The sequence below is a fragment of the Colletotrichum godetiae genome, assembly GCF_030913485.1.
Source record: "Colletotrichum godetiae strain CBS 193.32 chromosome Unknown BDP55scaffold_12, whole genome shotgun sequence".
NCBI lineage: Eukaryota > Fungi > Ascomycota > Sordariomycetes > Glomerellales > Glomerellaceae > Colletotrichum > Colletotrichum godetiae.
Genome location: NW_026851260.1, coordinates 46,806 through 62,971, shown reverse-complemented (window position 1 = coordinate 62,971; position 16,166 = coordinate 46,806). Strand labels below are relative to the sequence as shown.

Here is a 16,166-nt window from a genome sequence, read left to right as displayed (position 1 = left end):
CACCCACCTTATCAGGCAGCCGTTTTCTGGCCCAGTCGTTGCATTGCTGCGAGAAAAGTCCGTCTGGTGCAGTGAAACATTTCGCTCAGGCCATCGATGCCTCGCCCCGGTCATCTGCGGATAAACGAACGTGGACCAACACAGCACAAGCGCTCTTTTCACGGCTGCCTGCGTACCCAGGTAATTATAGCAGGCCGAATCAGCTCGTGTATCCTCAAGTACCAACGGGTCAGGTCCAGGCCACCACAGCTGAACCTCAGCCGCCGGGTCTTAGACATACACAGTACCACAAGAGGGCTGACCGCCGGTAATTTGGAAAAGAAATACCTAGTGGATGGTACTACCTACTGTAGGCGGGCAGTGTACCTCTTCTGCGCCGTCTATAGTCGTGACGGGAGTCCATGTCTACTTGTCTTTGAACGCTCTAGTCACCCCGGCGGCAAACTTGCACCAGTCGCGTGATCTGCTAGACATCTATAATGTTGCCATACTTGACGACATTGCATTTAGACTCTTCTGCATGCCCAAAATCATTAGGTAGTCATTAGGTTTCATCGGCAATGGACGAAAAACAGTGGACAGATAACATGGACGTCGTACCACGCTCGAGCGTACCTAAGACTGCGGCAGTTGTCAAGATATCCCACCAGAGTCTGGGGCCATCTCAGTCTCATTCTCCCGCCTGAGGAAACCCCATTTGCCCCAGACGAACATGCACCCGAGACAGTTGACATGGATCTTTGCCGACGTGGGACAGAGGCGCGGCGCCTAAATCGTTGGCACACGTCGTAGAGACAGCACGGATGCGCCTAGACAATAATAAACTTCAGGCTTCGGGCACTGCAGATTCGGCCCCCAACTTGCACGTCTTGCCAGTAGGTACGAGTGCCTCGTCTCGATCTTCAGTCACCCATAGAGTCATCACTCATGTGAGACGTTTTTCTATGCTGACATGCATTATTTCAAGTTTGAACCGCAAACAATGCTCTGGTTCGTCCATTACACCACCATCAATTGCGCCCCTAGGTCTTAAGCCAGTTCCAACCAGGGTCAAGTCAATGCCCGAGAAAGTTCCCAGACGAGGCTGGCATCAAGTGACCACTAACACGTACAAGCACTTTATCTGTTCGCGCCGTATTGCCAGCGGTCCCTTGGAGAAAGACATTTTCAGATGCTGTGCTACCCTTGCTCGTAGCCGAAGAAGCGCTTGTCGAGTCGGGCGCCCTTGGCGTTCCATCTCGATGCTCGACGCTGATTGCATAAGGAGACATATTCCACCTCCATATCCTCCTCCCGTTATCCATGGTGGAAGAAGCTCCTGGCCCCATGATTTAGCTCCCCTCCTCTCTTTCCTCTTACAGCATTTGCCATCATGACTGTGCCTTGAGCATTTGGTCAATGTGCTGCCGGCTATTCTTGTATGTTGTCTCCAAGTAGTGCAGCTTCTGGCTCAGCTTTTCAACCTCGCCTTCCCTATCCTTGATTTGGCCCTCCAGTTTCTGCGTAAGCTGCGGAGTGGGCAACGCGACGAACCTTTCCCGCCCCAGAGGCTCGGCGTCAGCAATGTCATCCATGGATTCTGGTCCTATTACTGTCGGCTGCAGCACGCACAATGAGGACATGGGTCAGCAGGGGGTTTACGTACATCTTGCCGACACCTTCGTAGACGTTCAAGTTTGAGGGCAAGGTGGAAACCTCATCCAGCGTCAGACGGACCATACGCATTTCACGTTGCTTTGCCGTCATTTGTGTGCGCGCCTGGCCAATCTGCTGTTGGGCCACAATGGCTTGGCTTTCGATTTCTCGAATCAGCTAGGAGAGAACATATGTGAGTAGGTCACAGCTGAAGTACAAAAAGGGGCCAAAAGAACAGGGTGCCACTGCTGTTGTTCTCTCACCTTTTCAAGCGCTTGGTTCGGAATAGACATGTTGACTCGATGTGGTGATGAGACGGTTTCTGGGAAGCCGCGTTGGATCGGTGCCTCTACCAAGTCACTCTTGCTAGCTCAAATGGTGAAGCTGCCGCGGAGGGAGCTGAGATTCGCAATAACTTCAGTGTCGTTGACAATGATATTGTGGGCAGGCTGAGGTGTGAGATCGCAACTGGGAGAAGGGGGCTTTCGTTTGACAGAAGCTCACAGCAAGGTGGGGGCGGGCTCATCAAAGCTAGAGGGGCCGCCTGAAGGTAAGTATGTAGTGGCTGTGGTGTGGCAATGGTTTGGTTATGCCGTTTTGTCGCATATATATGTGCTCCATACCTGAGATACCTACCTATCCACAAACGTCTATAGGAATATGTGGAAAGTAAGGATGTCTTAACGAATTATGCATATATCGCTGCTTCACCTCCAGATACTCGATAGTGAATCCCTTCTTGTACCTTTGCAGAAGTTCCTGTCCAATCTGGACATTGTGCTTGGCTCCGTTGAATTACAATTGATGGGGTATCTGTAGTATACGTAGGTTGCGGACATACAATACCCTGTCACCTGCGCCTAGCAGTGCTTGCTGCTGGGTAGTTCTATCTGCTCGTGGTTCTATAGAAGGCCTTTAAAAATGGTTGTGTCTCTTTTGCCTTTGGAATACAGAGCTGCTGCCCCCAAGCCCTCGACTGGTGTACCTATGCAATATCACCCTGAACGGCTACTGATTGCCTGTCCATCATTGAGGTCCTTATTCCTCAATCCGCCTTCTTCGCTTTGACCACCAACGGTATCGACGAAAGCGACCTTGGCCAGACGAGTCTGTATTCGTCTTCGCGGCCCTCGAGACATCTACGTAGCCATATTCCCCAGGTGATGTAGTAGTAGGCTGTAACTTGTTAGCGCACGTCAAAGATGAGAGCACCGCCTTTTCTCTGTCCCATACCTCCTATGCATCACGTTAGCAACGACCTTGATAGAAAGGCAGTACCGCTCCGGAAAATACGTACCAACACCTGTCATTAAGTGCCACCAAGCATGACCCTCAAGCAAGGCGCCCCAGGGCAGGCCAAGCTGTCGTCGCCATTGCCTTATCTTGCTACAGAAAGCATTGTCAATATTCCAAATGAGAAACCCCATGAGGAAGACACCGAGTCCTAAGGATTCCTGTCAGCAAAGCAGAACAAACACATTTAGCTTGGTGGTGTTCCAAGAGACCTGTTCCAACCATGATCCACATGGTATTGAGAATGAGATTGGCCTTGTCCTTGTTTCTTCGTGACAGGACTGGCCGTAGTTGCGTCTCCATGACATACAAGCTGCGTAAAACAACCTGCGCAGCGTCAGTCAGCTTTCTGTTGAGGTAATTGAGCGCCGAGTGAGTTCAGCATATTACCGTTGCCGTTAACGCCGCATAGCAGGCTTGGTGAAAAGCCGGATCTTTAGTGATGTGGTAGTATGACTATTGTGTTATGGTAAGAACTCTGGGCTTTCACAATTACCATGCTTTGCATGTTTACTCGGTTAGAAACCACGCACCGTAATAAAGCCAGCTAACATAACGAGACCACTCCCTAAAAGAACTGAAAATCTGCTAGACTTCGAGAATGAAAACGTTGCAAAGACCATGAGACATGTGGTGTATATCATAGACAGCTCGTCGATGAGCTGCATGGGGTCTAGGCAGGTGGCTTTGTCAGTCCAGTACTCCAAGTGTAGGTAGCAGAAAATATACTGAGCTCGGGGCGAGAAGCGAGGACGAACATTTCAAGGATGTATGGAAGGCCGTGGAGCCTAGTCCAACTATAACGTATCCGAGATATGCTATGAGGAATATCCGTGGATGACCCTGAGATACACAATTATAGACGCCCTTAAAGCCAAGCCATAGGAATAGGAGATTCGTCAATGTCTTTCAGGCGACCGAATTAGTATGGGTGCGAGCTGACTGGAGCAGGAGAAGTCGGTGATCACTAACATTGCAAACTTCAGCACAGTAATAAGAGACTACATAGTCCTACGTCAACAAAGGCAAGCAGAGGTCAGCAGTAGCAAGGATGTTGAGAAGTTCTCATATCAGTGGGAGATGTGTTTCTCACCTCTTCGCAAAAATTCAGAGTTGAAGTCTTTTCTCCCCAGTAGCCGTCTGGGAGATCATCATTGTACGCCACGCGCAGGGCCTGAAACAATGGAGATGAAGCCATTGGTGGCGGACAGTCTTGACCAGGCAAAACCGGGCCAGCAAGCCAAGAAGCAGCGCAACAGAAATCGCTGTTTCCTCAGCTTCAACGGGCTCTGGCTCGACGTAGGGTAAGAGAGAGAGAGAGAGATAGACAAGGGGGGCAATGGTGTTTTACCACGGTTGCAGAGAATGCCGCTGGAAGACTCCGAATGTCCCAAAAGGTCGTTTAAACTTTCCGTCTACGTGTTCCGAGCGGCGCCGGAGACGCAAAGGTAGGGGAATAGAATAGCAAGGCGCACGCCCGATAGACAATGAGAGAGAGAGGGAGAGAGAGAATAAGAGAAAGAGAAAAAGAGGAGGGGGTAGGAGGAGGGGGAGTCGTACTAGACTCGTAAGAAGTGCCGGGTCGCTCGGAGGAAAGTTGAATCAGTATCTTGCGGCAGGCTGGGTCAGATTCGGCCGGTTAACTTCCAATTGCACTATATGGCGAGCAATAGAACACATTGGTTGGTATTCTAAGAAATTGGAGGTATTGCAGGTTGCAAGTTGAGGAGGGTTGTCTTGGACTAATCTGTGGCCCTGCCGGTTGTCCGAAGTTTGGCTGTATTCGGTATGAAAGCACAACTGGCCTGGCCTGGTATACAAGTTTGCGGAAGAGGAAAGAAGACACTGCGATCCACGTAAGTGACTACGGACTAACACCTTGTGCTTAAGAACAAGTTTACAGAAACCGACGAAGAAGATGGCAACGACAATGCGTAGCACCTCGTTGGTTCCACGTTGCAGACACGACTCGGTTCAGCTCCGGTGGACGTTCCGAGGCCCCAGTGGAGGATGACGTACCTTTTGCAGTTCGCTCATACCGGCGTGCGGTGGATGCACTTATGCACGTATTTGGGTGGGTAATAACTAATTGACTGGTTTGAAAGCTCCTCTAAGGTCATGTTTCTGCTTACTTTCATGTTCACTGGGAGAAGGTACCTCAGGATGTACGGAGTAGAATTTAGTACTTGAGAATTGTTTTGCTAGCATCTAGAACGCACCAGCCATATTTGAGCAAAGCATTGCGATCCAGATGATTCAAAGAGTCTCAAGTTCGCGTCAATTCACTATTTGCGGCAATTTTCCTTAAAAGGTAACCCTCCATTAAGCAAGCGCCTTTTACCTTGCAAGCCGCAAGAAGTAGGTACCTAACATGAAGCTCTTTGTACCTATGGAGTATTACCTTGGTCTCTAAAGCGCCATTTGCCATCTGAGCAGGGGCCCCTTGCGAAAGAGGCACTAATTATGTGCCCATGATGTCGCCTTGAAGTGTCCGCACCATGGAGTTGAATACCGAGTGGCCGGGAAGATCATTGCACGTTATGCATGAGTATCACGATGTTAGGCTAGAGAAGTGCCCATTCTGGTCACCTTGGAGGCTTAAGCTATCTAAGGTACCTACCTCACTCGAGTCATAGACAAATTACACTGGAATATCTGAGCTGCACGCCCACCGAGGTAGGTAGGTACGTGAGGTACCCTGCGTGGAACGGTCACCCATCCTCCAGCCAGATCTTCGCGCTGTACAGAGTATCTGTAAGAGCTGTGATTTTCTCCTTCTACCCAAGTATTAGTGCCGCGTACTCTATACGATGTACCTTGCTTCCCTGCCTTGCCGCAACCCGACACGGAACCGCAACTGCACCTTGCCCAACCTAAATAAACGACAGGTATTACTCCAGCTCCCTTACATGCCACGTTGGTTGTCCTTCCACTACATACGAGCATCCTTTGTCTAGACACCTGGCACAGAAACCCAACATATCCATTCTTCCACTTCTCAGCCGACCGACGCCCAACCCAAGCATTACCCACCGCGCACTGCACTGCTCTTCTTCATCGCAACCGGCCCACTTGCTTCAGCACCACGAATCCCAAAGCTTCTCCCCGTTAGTCGTCACCGAACGCGCAACCACCACACTTCCTGCTGAGCACGGGAAAGGCAGTCAACTCCCCCTTTCGCGAGGTAGCACGATAGCACGATTTAATCCCATTGTATTACGGTCTTTGGAGGCATACTCGAGATGTTCATGACCTCTGAAATACACAACAGCTACGAGGCATAGCACAGCCGTCTCCGCCTCTGTCCAAGACCGATATAACAGCCGACCGTCATCATGGCAGCTCCCGCAAAGTCGACACGTTGGGGTTCTTTCCTCCAGCAGGCTGTAGCCGGCGTCGAGGCCCGTCTCGATAACATGCTTGCTGAGGGAGAGAATGGAGCTATCCCGCCGCAAGCTTCCCAGTCTACCGCGGCTTCTACCACTGTCCCTTCCAAGGACCAGCAAATAAGTACATACCCATCCCCCTCATGTGACTCGGACTAGCATGGCGCGATCCTACAATAGTGGTACTGACTCTATCTATCACAGGCCAGCCTCGATCCTCAACCAGCAGCCGTACCAACGATCGCCTACAAGAGCGCCTTGCCAAGGCCATTGCGGCCAAGAACACCCAGCCGTCCGACGCTCGCAGCGTAACATCAGACTCCCAGAGTACTCGACCAAGTGCCGATGGCGGTCGTCCAGGAGCTGGTACGCTTCCAAAAAGGGGTACCGATGCTCCTAGTCCGGCGAACACTCCAGCGCCGGTAGTAGTCACGACTGAGGCCGCCATACCCAACAATACTATCCAGGACGAGGATGAGATCATTGAAACGTCCAAAGAAGATCCCTCTAGTAGCCACCGAGTTCCGAATTCAATGGAGAGTAGCCGAGCCTCGGAGGCTCAACAAGAGGGTAACTCTGCCACCCCAGATCAACGACTGGAACTCGAAACAGCCACCACGTCAAGTGGCAACCGGATCGAATGTAATCAGTGTACGGCACTTCATGCACAGGTCGAGGCCCTGGAAGCTAGGGCGGAACAGTCGACAAAGGAGCAACAGGAGGAGATGCATCGCTATGTCGAACAGTTTGAGTCCATGCAAGCAAAACTGCAATTCCTGGCGCGGGATGCTACAGATGCCGCACGCATGTCTGCAGCGGCGGCACCTACGGGAAGTCATGAGCGAGTACTTGCTGAAAGAGACGTCAAGATTACGGCCCTTATGGACGAAGGCCGCAATTTGGCCGCCACGGAGCAGAAACATCGGGCCATCATCAGGAAACTCAGGACACAGATTGCAAGCGACGAGAAGACCTTGGGAGAGCTACGTGCTCGTCAAGAGAAGCTGACTGCTGATATAGAAACTCTACGCCCCCGAGCCAGCCGCGTTGAGGAACTGGAACAGTCAAATCAAGAACTACAGATCAAATCCAACGGAATGCAAGACGAATTGAGCGCATTGCGTGATGAGGTGTCAACCAACAAATCTACAATGCAAAGGCTACGGGATGATCTCCGGAGAGCTTCCGACCAGGCCAGTTCCACTGTAGGTAAGGTGAACGAGGAGGCACTGGCCGCTGAGAAACGCCGCGTCAAAGACCTTGAAGATACTGTCGCCGCATTGCAGCTGGAGCGGAACCTGATCGCTGGTCGGGCAAAGGAGAGTGCAGCAGAGGCGGAAGAAAAAGTAGCGCGCGCCGCCGAGCGCGCCCGCGCCAAGGAACTCGAGATGAAGGTAGAGCTTCAAGCAATGGAGGGGAAGCTGGAGGCCATGCGTGCGCTAGCGGAAGAGGCATCCTCTGGCGCCGTGGGTGACTCCCAAGTCAAACTTTTGCGTCAAGTGGAAACACTGCAGACGCAGCATGCCATTGCTGCGGAAAACTGGCAGGGTATCGAGGCCAGTCTGATCGCACGAGTGGCCAACCTTGAGCGCGAGAGAGATGATGCTCTGCGACGTGAGTCGGACATGAGGAAAAAGGCTAGAGAGACTGTAAGGCACATTGCTATTCCTCCAGATCATATGCTGGAGCTTCCGTCATTGTGTGTCATTATTCTAAGCGGTTACAGGCAACCCGATGCAAACGCCAGGACGAAGAGCTCCAAGAGCTCACGAACAGGTTTCCCAGCTATCAAAGGGATATCGACAGTTTTCAAGCTCGTAATGAGACGCTTCAAAAAAGAGCAGAGAACGCCGAGGCAGCGCTGTCACAGGCCCGACTTGACCTTGAAAAGCAGCAGGCAGCATGGAAGACTGAAACGATTGAACTCGACCGTCGGCCTTGGCTAGAAGACCACTTGTCCGGCCCTGGATCTAGGATTCAGAGTCGTCCAGACTCGCCCTTACTCTCCGTACCCACGCGTACGATGAGCAACGATCTACTTCTACTACACAGTGTATCTGGCAAGGGTCGCAAGATATCGACCCCGACTAGTGGAACGGACGGTTTCCAGGAGGGTTCACAGCTAGGGCGAAGACTATCAAGCCAGCCACCAGCTAGACCGCCCATGCTAACCAGCGGCTCGAATCTGCCGGTGGCACCTTCCATCACTTCGTTTGAGTTGCCTCCAGACTCGCTGCCTACGCCCACATCGTACGCAGGCGACAAAGACGATTTGTTTGACGGCGTGGAAACGTCATCGTCGCCTCGCCAAATGATGCAGGATATGGTTTCCGTGTCGACGGTTGGCGCAGGACCTTCGGTACAGCTGGTAGAAAGAATGAGTGCGGCCATCCGGCGATTGGAAGCGGAGAAGGTCACGTCCCGGGAAGAATTGGCGCGCATATCGGGACAAAGAGACGAGGCCAGAGCCGAGATTGTCTCGTTAATGAAAGAGCTGGAGTCGAGCAAGACGGCTTCAAAACGGGTGACCGAGTTGGAAGGACAGGTTGAGGATTTGAACTCAAGATACCAGACAACACTAGAATTACTCGGGGAGAAGAGCGAGCTAGTAGAAGAGTTGCGGGCTGACGTGCAGGATGTCAAGGCCATGTATCGCGACTTGGTAGAGCGCACAATCAGATAAAGGAATAATGAGTGCTGAGCACATAGAGCAACGCATTCTTCACGCGGTTGTAATTTGGTGCGAGTCAACATGAAAGTGTATTCTTACCACCGCCGGAGCCAGGGAGGCGAAATACCACGTGCTATACCTGTGGCTAGCTCAGCTTATTCATAGCTCTATGCCCTCCTCCTCGGCAGCGCGTTCAATGAAGCGGCGAACCTACAAAGGCGCTCAAACCATTAGCCAAGATGATTTGTGAAGCACGAGGTTGTCGGGCTGATAGCATCACGTACCTCCTTGTCCGGAGCCAAATCTAAAGGTAGACACCCATCATTGTCCTTTCTGTTGATCACGGCACCAGCTTTTAGCAAAGCCACTGCTGTGTCGCCTGATACGAAGTGTCAGTTGCTTCCATATCATGTAGCCGAGGCCTGTAGTTGGGCGCACCGTGGCCCTCAGCAACAGCGTGATGCAGGGCAGTGTAGCCAGAGGCGTCGGTGGCATTGAGAGGACTCCCATGTTTGATCAGAAGTGTCACCATCGGAACTGAGCCTATGGCGGCAGCCCTGTGTATGGCATACTGACTGCGTTTGTCGCGGATCTTGGTAGACGCGGGCGGGTCGTGGTTGAGAAGCTTCTTTGCGACGTCTAAGTTGTTTTTGGATGCCACAAAGTGCAGAACACCCTGAAGTCAAACCGAATCAGACCCCGAATCAGAGAGAAGATAGTATTGTGAACCTCCTCCTACTCACCTGTCCGTTATGGTCTGGAACATGTAAGTGATTGTTAGAAGGTCCAGGATTCAGGGGGGCGTAATAAGTATGGTGAGAGTATCTTACTCTTCAGGTTGACATCGGCGCCCTTTTGGAGAAGTAAATTGACAAGATCCTCGCCATCTTTGAGGCTTGCAGAGATCATTAGCGGCGTCCAGCCGCTGCCATCCTAAGTGTCGAGGGTTGATCTTAGTACGTGAACTAGATTCGGGTGAATATGGTCATGAAACATTGTGAGAGCACAGCCTCCCGGGAACCTCACTTACTTGGACATCAGGGTCAAAGCTACGAATCTGCGCAAGTAGAATGATAATGTCGATGCAGTTGGAGGACGCGGCCCAGTGTATGGGAAGCCTGCCATCATCGTCTTCTCGTACAGCGAGCTTAGGTTCCGTCTACAACACGATGTTAGTAAATGTGTAAATCTGATGTAGCCTCAAAATGCGAGCCACCTTGAGAATAGTTTCTGCGACGGAGACTGCAAGACCGGTTAGCCACATTCCTACGACCTAGCGGGTTTGAGAAGCAAAGCGACGGCCGCAGCTTTCCTCGCCAAATAAGTACCTTTGCCCTCGCGGGCTGCAGTGTGAAGGGGAAACTTGTCCTGAGTCTCTGCCATCCTGGTTATTATCGCCTTCTTGTTGTGAGTTCCGAATTTCTTCCGATGATGACAAATGATCTGTGGCGTGCCGTGGTACGAAGAGAAATATCGTTGGGTGAAGTGAAGCCGATGGCGTTGACGGTTAGATCGGGGAAAGCCAAGCTCGGTGAGAGATGGGCTTGAAGTTGTAGGCAGAGTTAGACCGAAGTTGGGACAAAAGTGAAGTCGATAGTAGCCCCGACGGATATGTATTATATGAGTGAGCCGACTGCAGAGAGGATTCTCTCTCGAAGTTTCGCGCCTCGCTTGCCCGAAATGAATTGGTGAAAGGTGAAGAGGGCACGTTATTGAGGGAGGAGACGTGAGCTGAGTGGCCCCTCAAGTGAGGTAGGTACCTAATGGTCACTGGCACCTTGTCTTCATAGTGAGCTCCAAAGCTCGGAACCAAGAAGTGTATAGTTTAGGTAGGCAGTACGCAGTGGGCAATGTGGTCATCATCTTCACCTCACATAGGTTAGGAGGGTAAGGTACGCAGCAAAATCATTCAGCTATGGAAGTGACGTGAAAAGATGTTTGGAGGCGCTCACCCAGCGAGGGAAGGAATATATTAGGTAGGTGAGATCTTCCCTCTTTTGTAGTACAGCCTTGTAGTTGGTAGATGCAGAGATGACCAAGGTACCTTATCTTACTTACCACTTACCTCAAGCTCAAGGTCCCCAGATGCCTGACGTTCATCTGCAGACTACGGGCAAGACTTCGTCCAGGAACATAGCTACCTATGAAACTCTCGATGAATGTAGTGCTACTAAAGCGTATAGCTCAAGGTGCCGAGTCACTTCAAGGTACGGATACTACACCGACCACGTCACTGAACAGCCATGGAATGATGGAAGGTACCTAGGAACGCACGGTGGCACGCGGTGATGCAGGTACGTACCCACCCAGACCAACGCTGCAGGTAGGCATCCAATTCAAGACTCTGGCGCGTCAGTCTTTTTCCAATATATCTCATGTCAGAACCCGCCGCACCGCGACGCACCACAATAACTCTTCAGCACTCGGAGCAGGGACAAGGCCATCCAACCAACTCAACTTCGAAGAGAACACACTCCTACGATAATTCTGCTCCATCGACCCAGTCAGGCTGCCACTGCCATGGGAGCCGCTATGGCTGAATTGACGGCGCCCTCGTCCGACACCACCCCTTTAGGGTCCCTCCTAGACGTCAATCAAAAGACAACCCGAACCCTTTACTCCCAGGCTCCAGGGCTCCCCGCCAGGAAGCGACAAAGGACTGAGCCTAGCGACTCATCGGCCGAGAAGCCCAGCGACGACGAGACGAGTGCCGATCGCCGCTTCAGACTCGAATACCTCGGTGTTCAACAGCTTCCACCAGCTCTTGCTGCTAAGCAGCCCGCTCCCACCAAGGCACGGCGGATCAAGGCGCACTCCAAGCCAGACCAGGCTCTTGTCAGGCAGAAATCTGCGCAAAAGCTTCTCGAGGGCCCCAATGGACCCGGCCCTGGCGCTCCTGGTGCTAAAGACGACAACAACAACAACAACAACAACAACAACAATTCCCAGCTTTCCCAGCCCACGGGTCTGACACGGGCCACCGCGTCAACTCCTCATGGCGCCAGACCTGAGTGGCATCCACCATGGAAGCTCATGAGGGTCATTTCTGGCCACTTGGGATGGGTTCGGAGCTTGGCGGTCGAGCCAGGAAACAAGTGGTTTGCAAGTGGTGCTGGCGACAGGACTATAAAGATTTGGGATTTGGCCACCGGCTCCTTACGCCTGACTCTGACCGGGCATATATCAACCGTACGTGGCCTTGCCGTGAGCCCGCGCCACCCTTATTTGTTCTCATGCGGCGAAGACAAGATGGTCAAATGCTGGGATCTCGAGACAAACAAGGTTATCCGCCACTACCACGGACATCTAAGCGGCGTCTACACACTCGCTCTACATCCAACCTTGGATGTACTGGTCACTGGCGGTCGAGACGGTGTCGCAAGAGTCTGGGATATGCGAACCCGAAGCAATATTCACGTGTTATCCGGCCACACCGGGACTGTATCGGACGTCAAGTGTCAAGAGGCTGATCCTCAGGTCATGACTGGCTCGTTAGATGCGACAGTAAGACTATGGGATTTAGCTGCCGGGAAGACAATGGGCGTCTTAACACATCACAAAAAGGGCGTCAGAGCCTTGGCCACGCATCCCGCAGAGTTTACATTTGCCAGTGGTAGCACGGGAAGCATCAAGCAGTGGAAATGTCCTGAAGGAGCCTTCATGCAAAACTTTGACGGCCACAATGCCATCATCAATACGCTCAGCGTCAACCAGGAAAACGTTCTGTTTTCGGGTGGCGACAACGGCTCCATGAGTTTCTGGGACTGGAAGACAGGCCACCGCTTCCAGGCTCTGGATACTACGGCACAGCCGGGGTCGTTGGATGCCGAGGCGGGCATTATGAGCTCTACATTTGATCGCTCCGGGCTGCGTTTGATTTGCGGAGAGGCCGACAAGACGATCAAGATATGGAAGCAGGATGAGAAGGCGACACCTGAGTCACATCCCATTGTTTGGCAGCCAACACTGGCCAGGCGCAAATATTAGAACTAGCATAGGACCAGTATAGGATAGGATTGGCTCGGAATACCCTGCCTGACTTGTCACGAATAGATACCCGACCCCCAAGCCTGCCTCCTTATGGGACCTACAGTACAGACAGTGGTCTAATTCAAAACAAGCCCAAGGCCTTTACTTCTCCATCGTCTCGAAACGCCATCTTGACCTCCTCGTCACCCACAGCAAGACGCACCTTGCTTGGTCGTTCCGGCTTGTGCGCTTCTAGTACAATGATGCCAGCACCCACAAGTTCAAGCGCCGCCTGAGGAAGCGCCAGAGACTGGACTATCCGGATACTATCATTACCTTGACCGACATCACCTCCTGATGGCCCCGTCGACAAAGCCGAGAGAACACTTGATTCAAGAGTTGCCGTGTCCAGCTTAATGATACGGCGTAGTTCGTCCACTACGTCGCCAAAAGTCGTCTCGCCAGTGCCGTTTCTTTGTATTCTGACTAATAATGAGCTTAGGAGTAGCTTGGGTCCAAAAGGCAGAGATCGAAGGTACTGTTGCACAGGATTGGTCGTGGCCTCGTTGATGGCACGTTTAATCGTGGCGATGGTCACTTTGACTGGTGCATCTGCTGTTTTGCCTTTGCTCGGGGTTGATCGTCGTGCCTCGGGGTCACCTGCATGTGTCTCGACACGGCTGTCACCTTCAGCGAGCTCTACAGCTCGTCTGCAGATGTCCAGGGCTCTTCTTGCATCGCCGCTTACTGCAGCCACTTTCCGGCTGGCAAATTGTATAGCGTCTGCCTCGACGATGCTTCCGGGTACACACTCTAGCCTAGACTGAATGATCTTCATGAGCTGCTCATGGTTATAACCTGGGAAGGTAATTCTTGTCAAGCCTAAATTTTCACATCAGCTTGCAGAACTTCCGCAGTATGCAAGTCCAACGCTCACCTATGCGACTGCTGATTTTGTTACTCAGAGTTCTTTCCGGAAGGTCCATGGTATTGGCGACGGCTAGGACAATGAGCCTGCTATGTCGAAGTCCGGGCCAGTTGAAAAAGTTGTACATGACGCTCTGGTTCTTCGTCACCAGCTGGTCAAGCTCATCCATCAGGACAACGCACGGAGTCCGGCGAGGACTTGGATTGTTGAACTCTCTCTCTAAGAGGTCGATGGCTTGTGTAGGACTAACTCTCTCGCCCTTGAGTGCCTCCCATAGGAGGGTGTAGGACTGGTGGGGGTCGGTAATCTTCATGCCATTGATCTCCACGAAGATGAAATCGTCAAGTTCATCAGCCTTCACGCTATCCTCTAGGCGAGATATGACTTCTCGAACAGTGGCTGTCTTCCCCGTCCCCGGAGTGCCGGCGATGTAGATACAGCTTCCTGAACCATCCGCAATGGCTGCCTCTAGGTGTGAATACACCAGGTTGAATTCGCTTTCTCGGCAAGGCAAGCTTCTCGGTACTGAGGCAACGTGAAGTTGGGAACGAGCCAGCTGGAAGGGCGAAGACTGCAAACGCTCTAGTGACAGTTTCCTCGTACCTAAAGGCGTGAATTCTAGCGTTTTCTTCACCATTACCCTGCATGAATACAGCTGGTTAGGCGAGGCGCCGAGTGATTTAGATATGACGCAGGCACATACCGTTTGCGAGACCCGGGTGTCGTCGTTATTCGGGTTTCTCCTTTGGGCGTTGGATGTTCGGCCCTCGGGGTTCGTTTTGGTGTAGACGGCCCCCCCAAACGATCTGATGTCATCTTGTAAGACTGCTCCGGCGTTGATTGCCTCGCTGCCAGGCCATGTCGCGACGACTTTGTTTGTGATTTGACGAACCCGATCAGTTCAGAAACGCTCTGCTCACTTGCATGATATACTTCTTCCCAAACAAACTCATCTGTGTAGGTTGCTGTTCTTGTGTTGCATGCGCGACGGCAGATGAAGGTCTTACCAAAATCGGGTGAGGATCGAGGTATTTTACCCGACGGATACCTTTGACGGAAGGCTTGGTGAGATATCACAACGGCTGTGCCGTTGACAGCGGCCAACGGATTTACATCCCACGAAGGTGAGATGTATAGTTCATTCTAGGTAACTCGATGGTAAGCGTTCGCACAGTCAGCCTGGTCCGGACGACGTACAGGCAGAAAATCCGAGCGTTTCCTCTCCTTGTTGCGGATTTCTTTCTCTGTCGAGAACCACATGAAGTTGGCTGCCTTTTCACCATCTTCCTCCTCTAAGAACTCGCAGACTATGGCAACCCAGGCTTCGTTGGACCCTTCCGCCTTCAGAAGAACACAGTCGCCAACGTGGCACTCAAATTGACCCATTCGGGCCCCCACAATCTGCGTCTCAGGGTTGGCTCTCCTTCGCTTTCGAGAGATTTGCGCATCGTCGCCATGGTCCTGTGAGGCATCCGCGTCATTGGACTTAAGGATCCATTCCCACGGAAGATCATCTATGCCGAGCTCATCGTCTGAATCGTCTCTGGCAACGCCGGTAGACTTCTTTGACTGACGACGCCCTCGATGAGCTGCTTGCGGCGCGAAAACACTCATTGGGAGATATGATGAGATAACGCGATGTAGAGGGTCTCCGACTTATCTGTTAGACAACCGATGAGCTGTTGTGTCCGAGACAAAGGACAAGTCGTTTAAAGTGAGGTCGAGCTTCGCGCATACACGGGTACGTACTCCATGCTCCATATAAAAGCAAGGGTGGCTACGTTCCCAGTACAGGCTTAGTCTAGGTCATTGTCTAGTACAACTACTTACCTAGAAAGAGGGGGTTATTAATTTTTTATATAGACCCGGCTCAATTAGCTATAGAGTAGACTATAAAGAAAATAATATAGCCTAAATTATTTTAATTATATAATAGTGGTTTTTTAAAAAGAATTATAAATATTGAAGTTTAATTTTAATGAAATTAGGCTTTTATAAAACGAAGTATCTCTTTATTAACAGCATTTATTAAGGTATTAATATATATAATATATTTTATAATAGTTTTTTAAGCTTTATAGGCATAAAAAATTAACCTTAAGGGGATTAACTTTTAAGGGAAATTATATAATATAATATATAATTTCCCCTCAGTAGAGGCATCCGCCGGGGCACTAATATATACGATATATTATATAACGAGAAGACTAGATATATTATACTATATTCTGAACTATTAATAGCTTCCGTCTAACCTTCTATTATATAACCCTATACTTAAATA

At 51.2% G+C, this 16,166-nt stretch overlaps 6 protein-coding genes across 6 annotated transcripts; 2 read left to right on the top strand and 4 right to left on the bottom strand.

Annotated features, from left to right (window-relative positions):
- Window positions 1–1,370: 1,370 nt before the first annotated feature.
- BDP55DRAFT_692301 (prefoldin subunit) lies at window positions 1,371–1,928 on the bottom strand (the record flags this gene model as incomplete). Its single annotated transcript, XM_060577100.1, has 3 exons — window positions 1,371–1,533; window positions 1,646–1,812; window positions 1,899–1,928. The coding sequence occupies 3 exons, from the start codon at window positions 1,926–1,928 to the stop codon at window positions 1,371–1,373; spliced, it is 360 nt and encodes a 119-aa protein (XP_060431836.1).
- A 752-nt stretch (window positions 1,929–2,680) lies between these two features.
- On the bottom strand, window positions 2,681–4,126 carry BDP55DRAFT_548144 (alkaline phytoceramidase; the record flags this gene model as incomplete). Its single annotated transcript, XM_060568814.1, has 8 exons — window positions 2,681–2,817; window positions 2,933–3,079; window positions 3,141–3,255; window positions 3,319–3,384; window positions 3,462–3,601; window positions 3,687–3,834; window positions 3,901–3,939; window positions 4,022–4,126. 8 exons carry the CDS (start codon window positions 4,124–4,126, stop codon window positions 2,681–2,683), a joined length of 897 nt encoding a protein of 298 aa, XP_060431835.1.
- A 2,137-nt stretch (window positions 4,127–6,263) lies between these two features.
- Window positions 6,264–8,997, top strand: BDP55DRAFT_692299 (M protein repeat protein; the record flags this gene model as incomplete). Its single annotated transcript, XM_060577098.1, has 3 exons — window positions 6,264–6,438; window positions 6,519–7,963; window positions 8,041–8,997. 3 exons carry the CDS (start codon window positions 6,264–6,266, stop codon window positions 8,995–8,997), a joined length of 2,577 nt encoding a protein of 858 aa, XP_060431834.1.
- Window positions 8,998–9,036: 39 nt separating this feature from the next.
- Window positions 9,037–10,336, bottom strand: BDP55DRAFT_656797 (ankyrin repeat-containing domain protein). Its single transcript, XM_060574388.1, has 6 exons — window positions 10,202–10,336; window positions 10,016–10,144; window positions 9,816–9,918; window positions 9,729–9,742; window positions 9,270–9,661; window positions 9,037–9,195 (listed from the first exon to the last, which is right to left on the bottom strand). The coding sequence occupies exons 1-5, from the start codon at window positions 10,247–10,249 to the stop codon at window positions 9,341–9,343; spliced, it is 615 nt and encodes a 204-aa protein (XP_060431833.1). The 5' UTR covers window positions 10,250–10,336; the 3' UTR covers window positions 9,037–9,195; window positions 9,270–9,340.
- A 1,181-nt stretch (window positions 10,337–11,517) lies between these two features.
- On the top strand, window positions 11,518–12,972 carry BDP55DRAFT_692297 (pre-mRNA-splicing factor prp46; the record flags this gene model as incomplete). The annotated part of the gene is made up of 1 exon (XM_060577097.1): window positions 11,518–12,972. The coding sequence occupies one exon, from the start codon at window positions 11,518–11,520 to the stop codon at window positions 12,970–12,972; it is 1,455 nt and encodes a 484-aa protein (XP_060431832.1).
- Window positions 12,973–13,096: 124 nt separating this feature from the next.
- BDP55DRAFT_548350 (ATPase) lies at window positions 13,097–15,496 on the bottom strand (the record flags this gene model as incomplete). Its single annotated transcript, XM_060568829.1, has 4 exons — window positions 13,097–13,836; window positions 13,892–14,523; window positions 14,586–15,025; window positions 15,080–15,496. 4 exons carry the CDS (start codon window positions 15,494–15,496, stop codon window positions 13,097–13,099), a joined length of 2,229 nt encoding a protein of 742 aa, XP_060431831.1.
- Window positions 15,497–16,166: the final 670 nt, after the last annotated feature.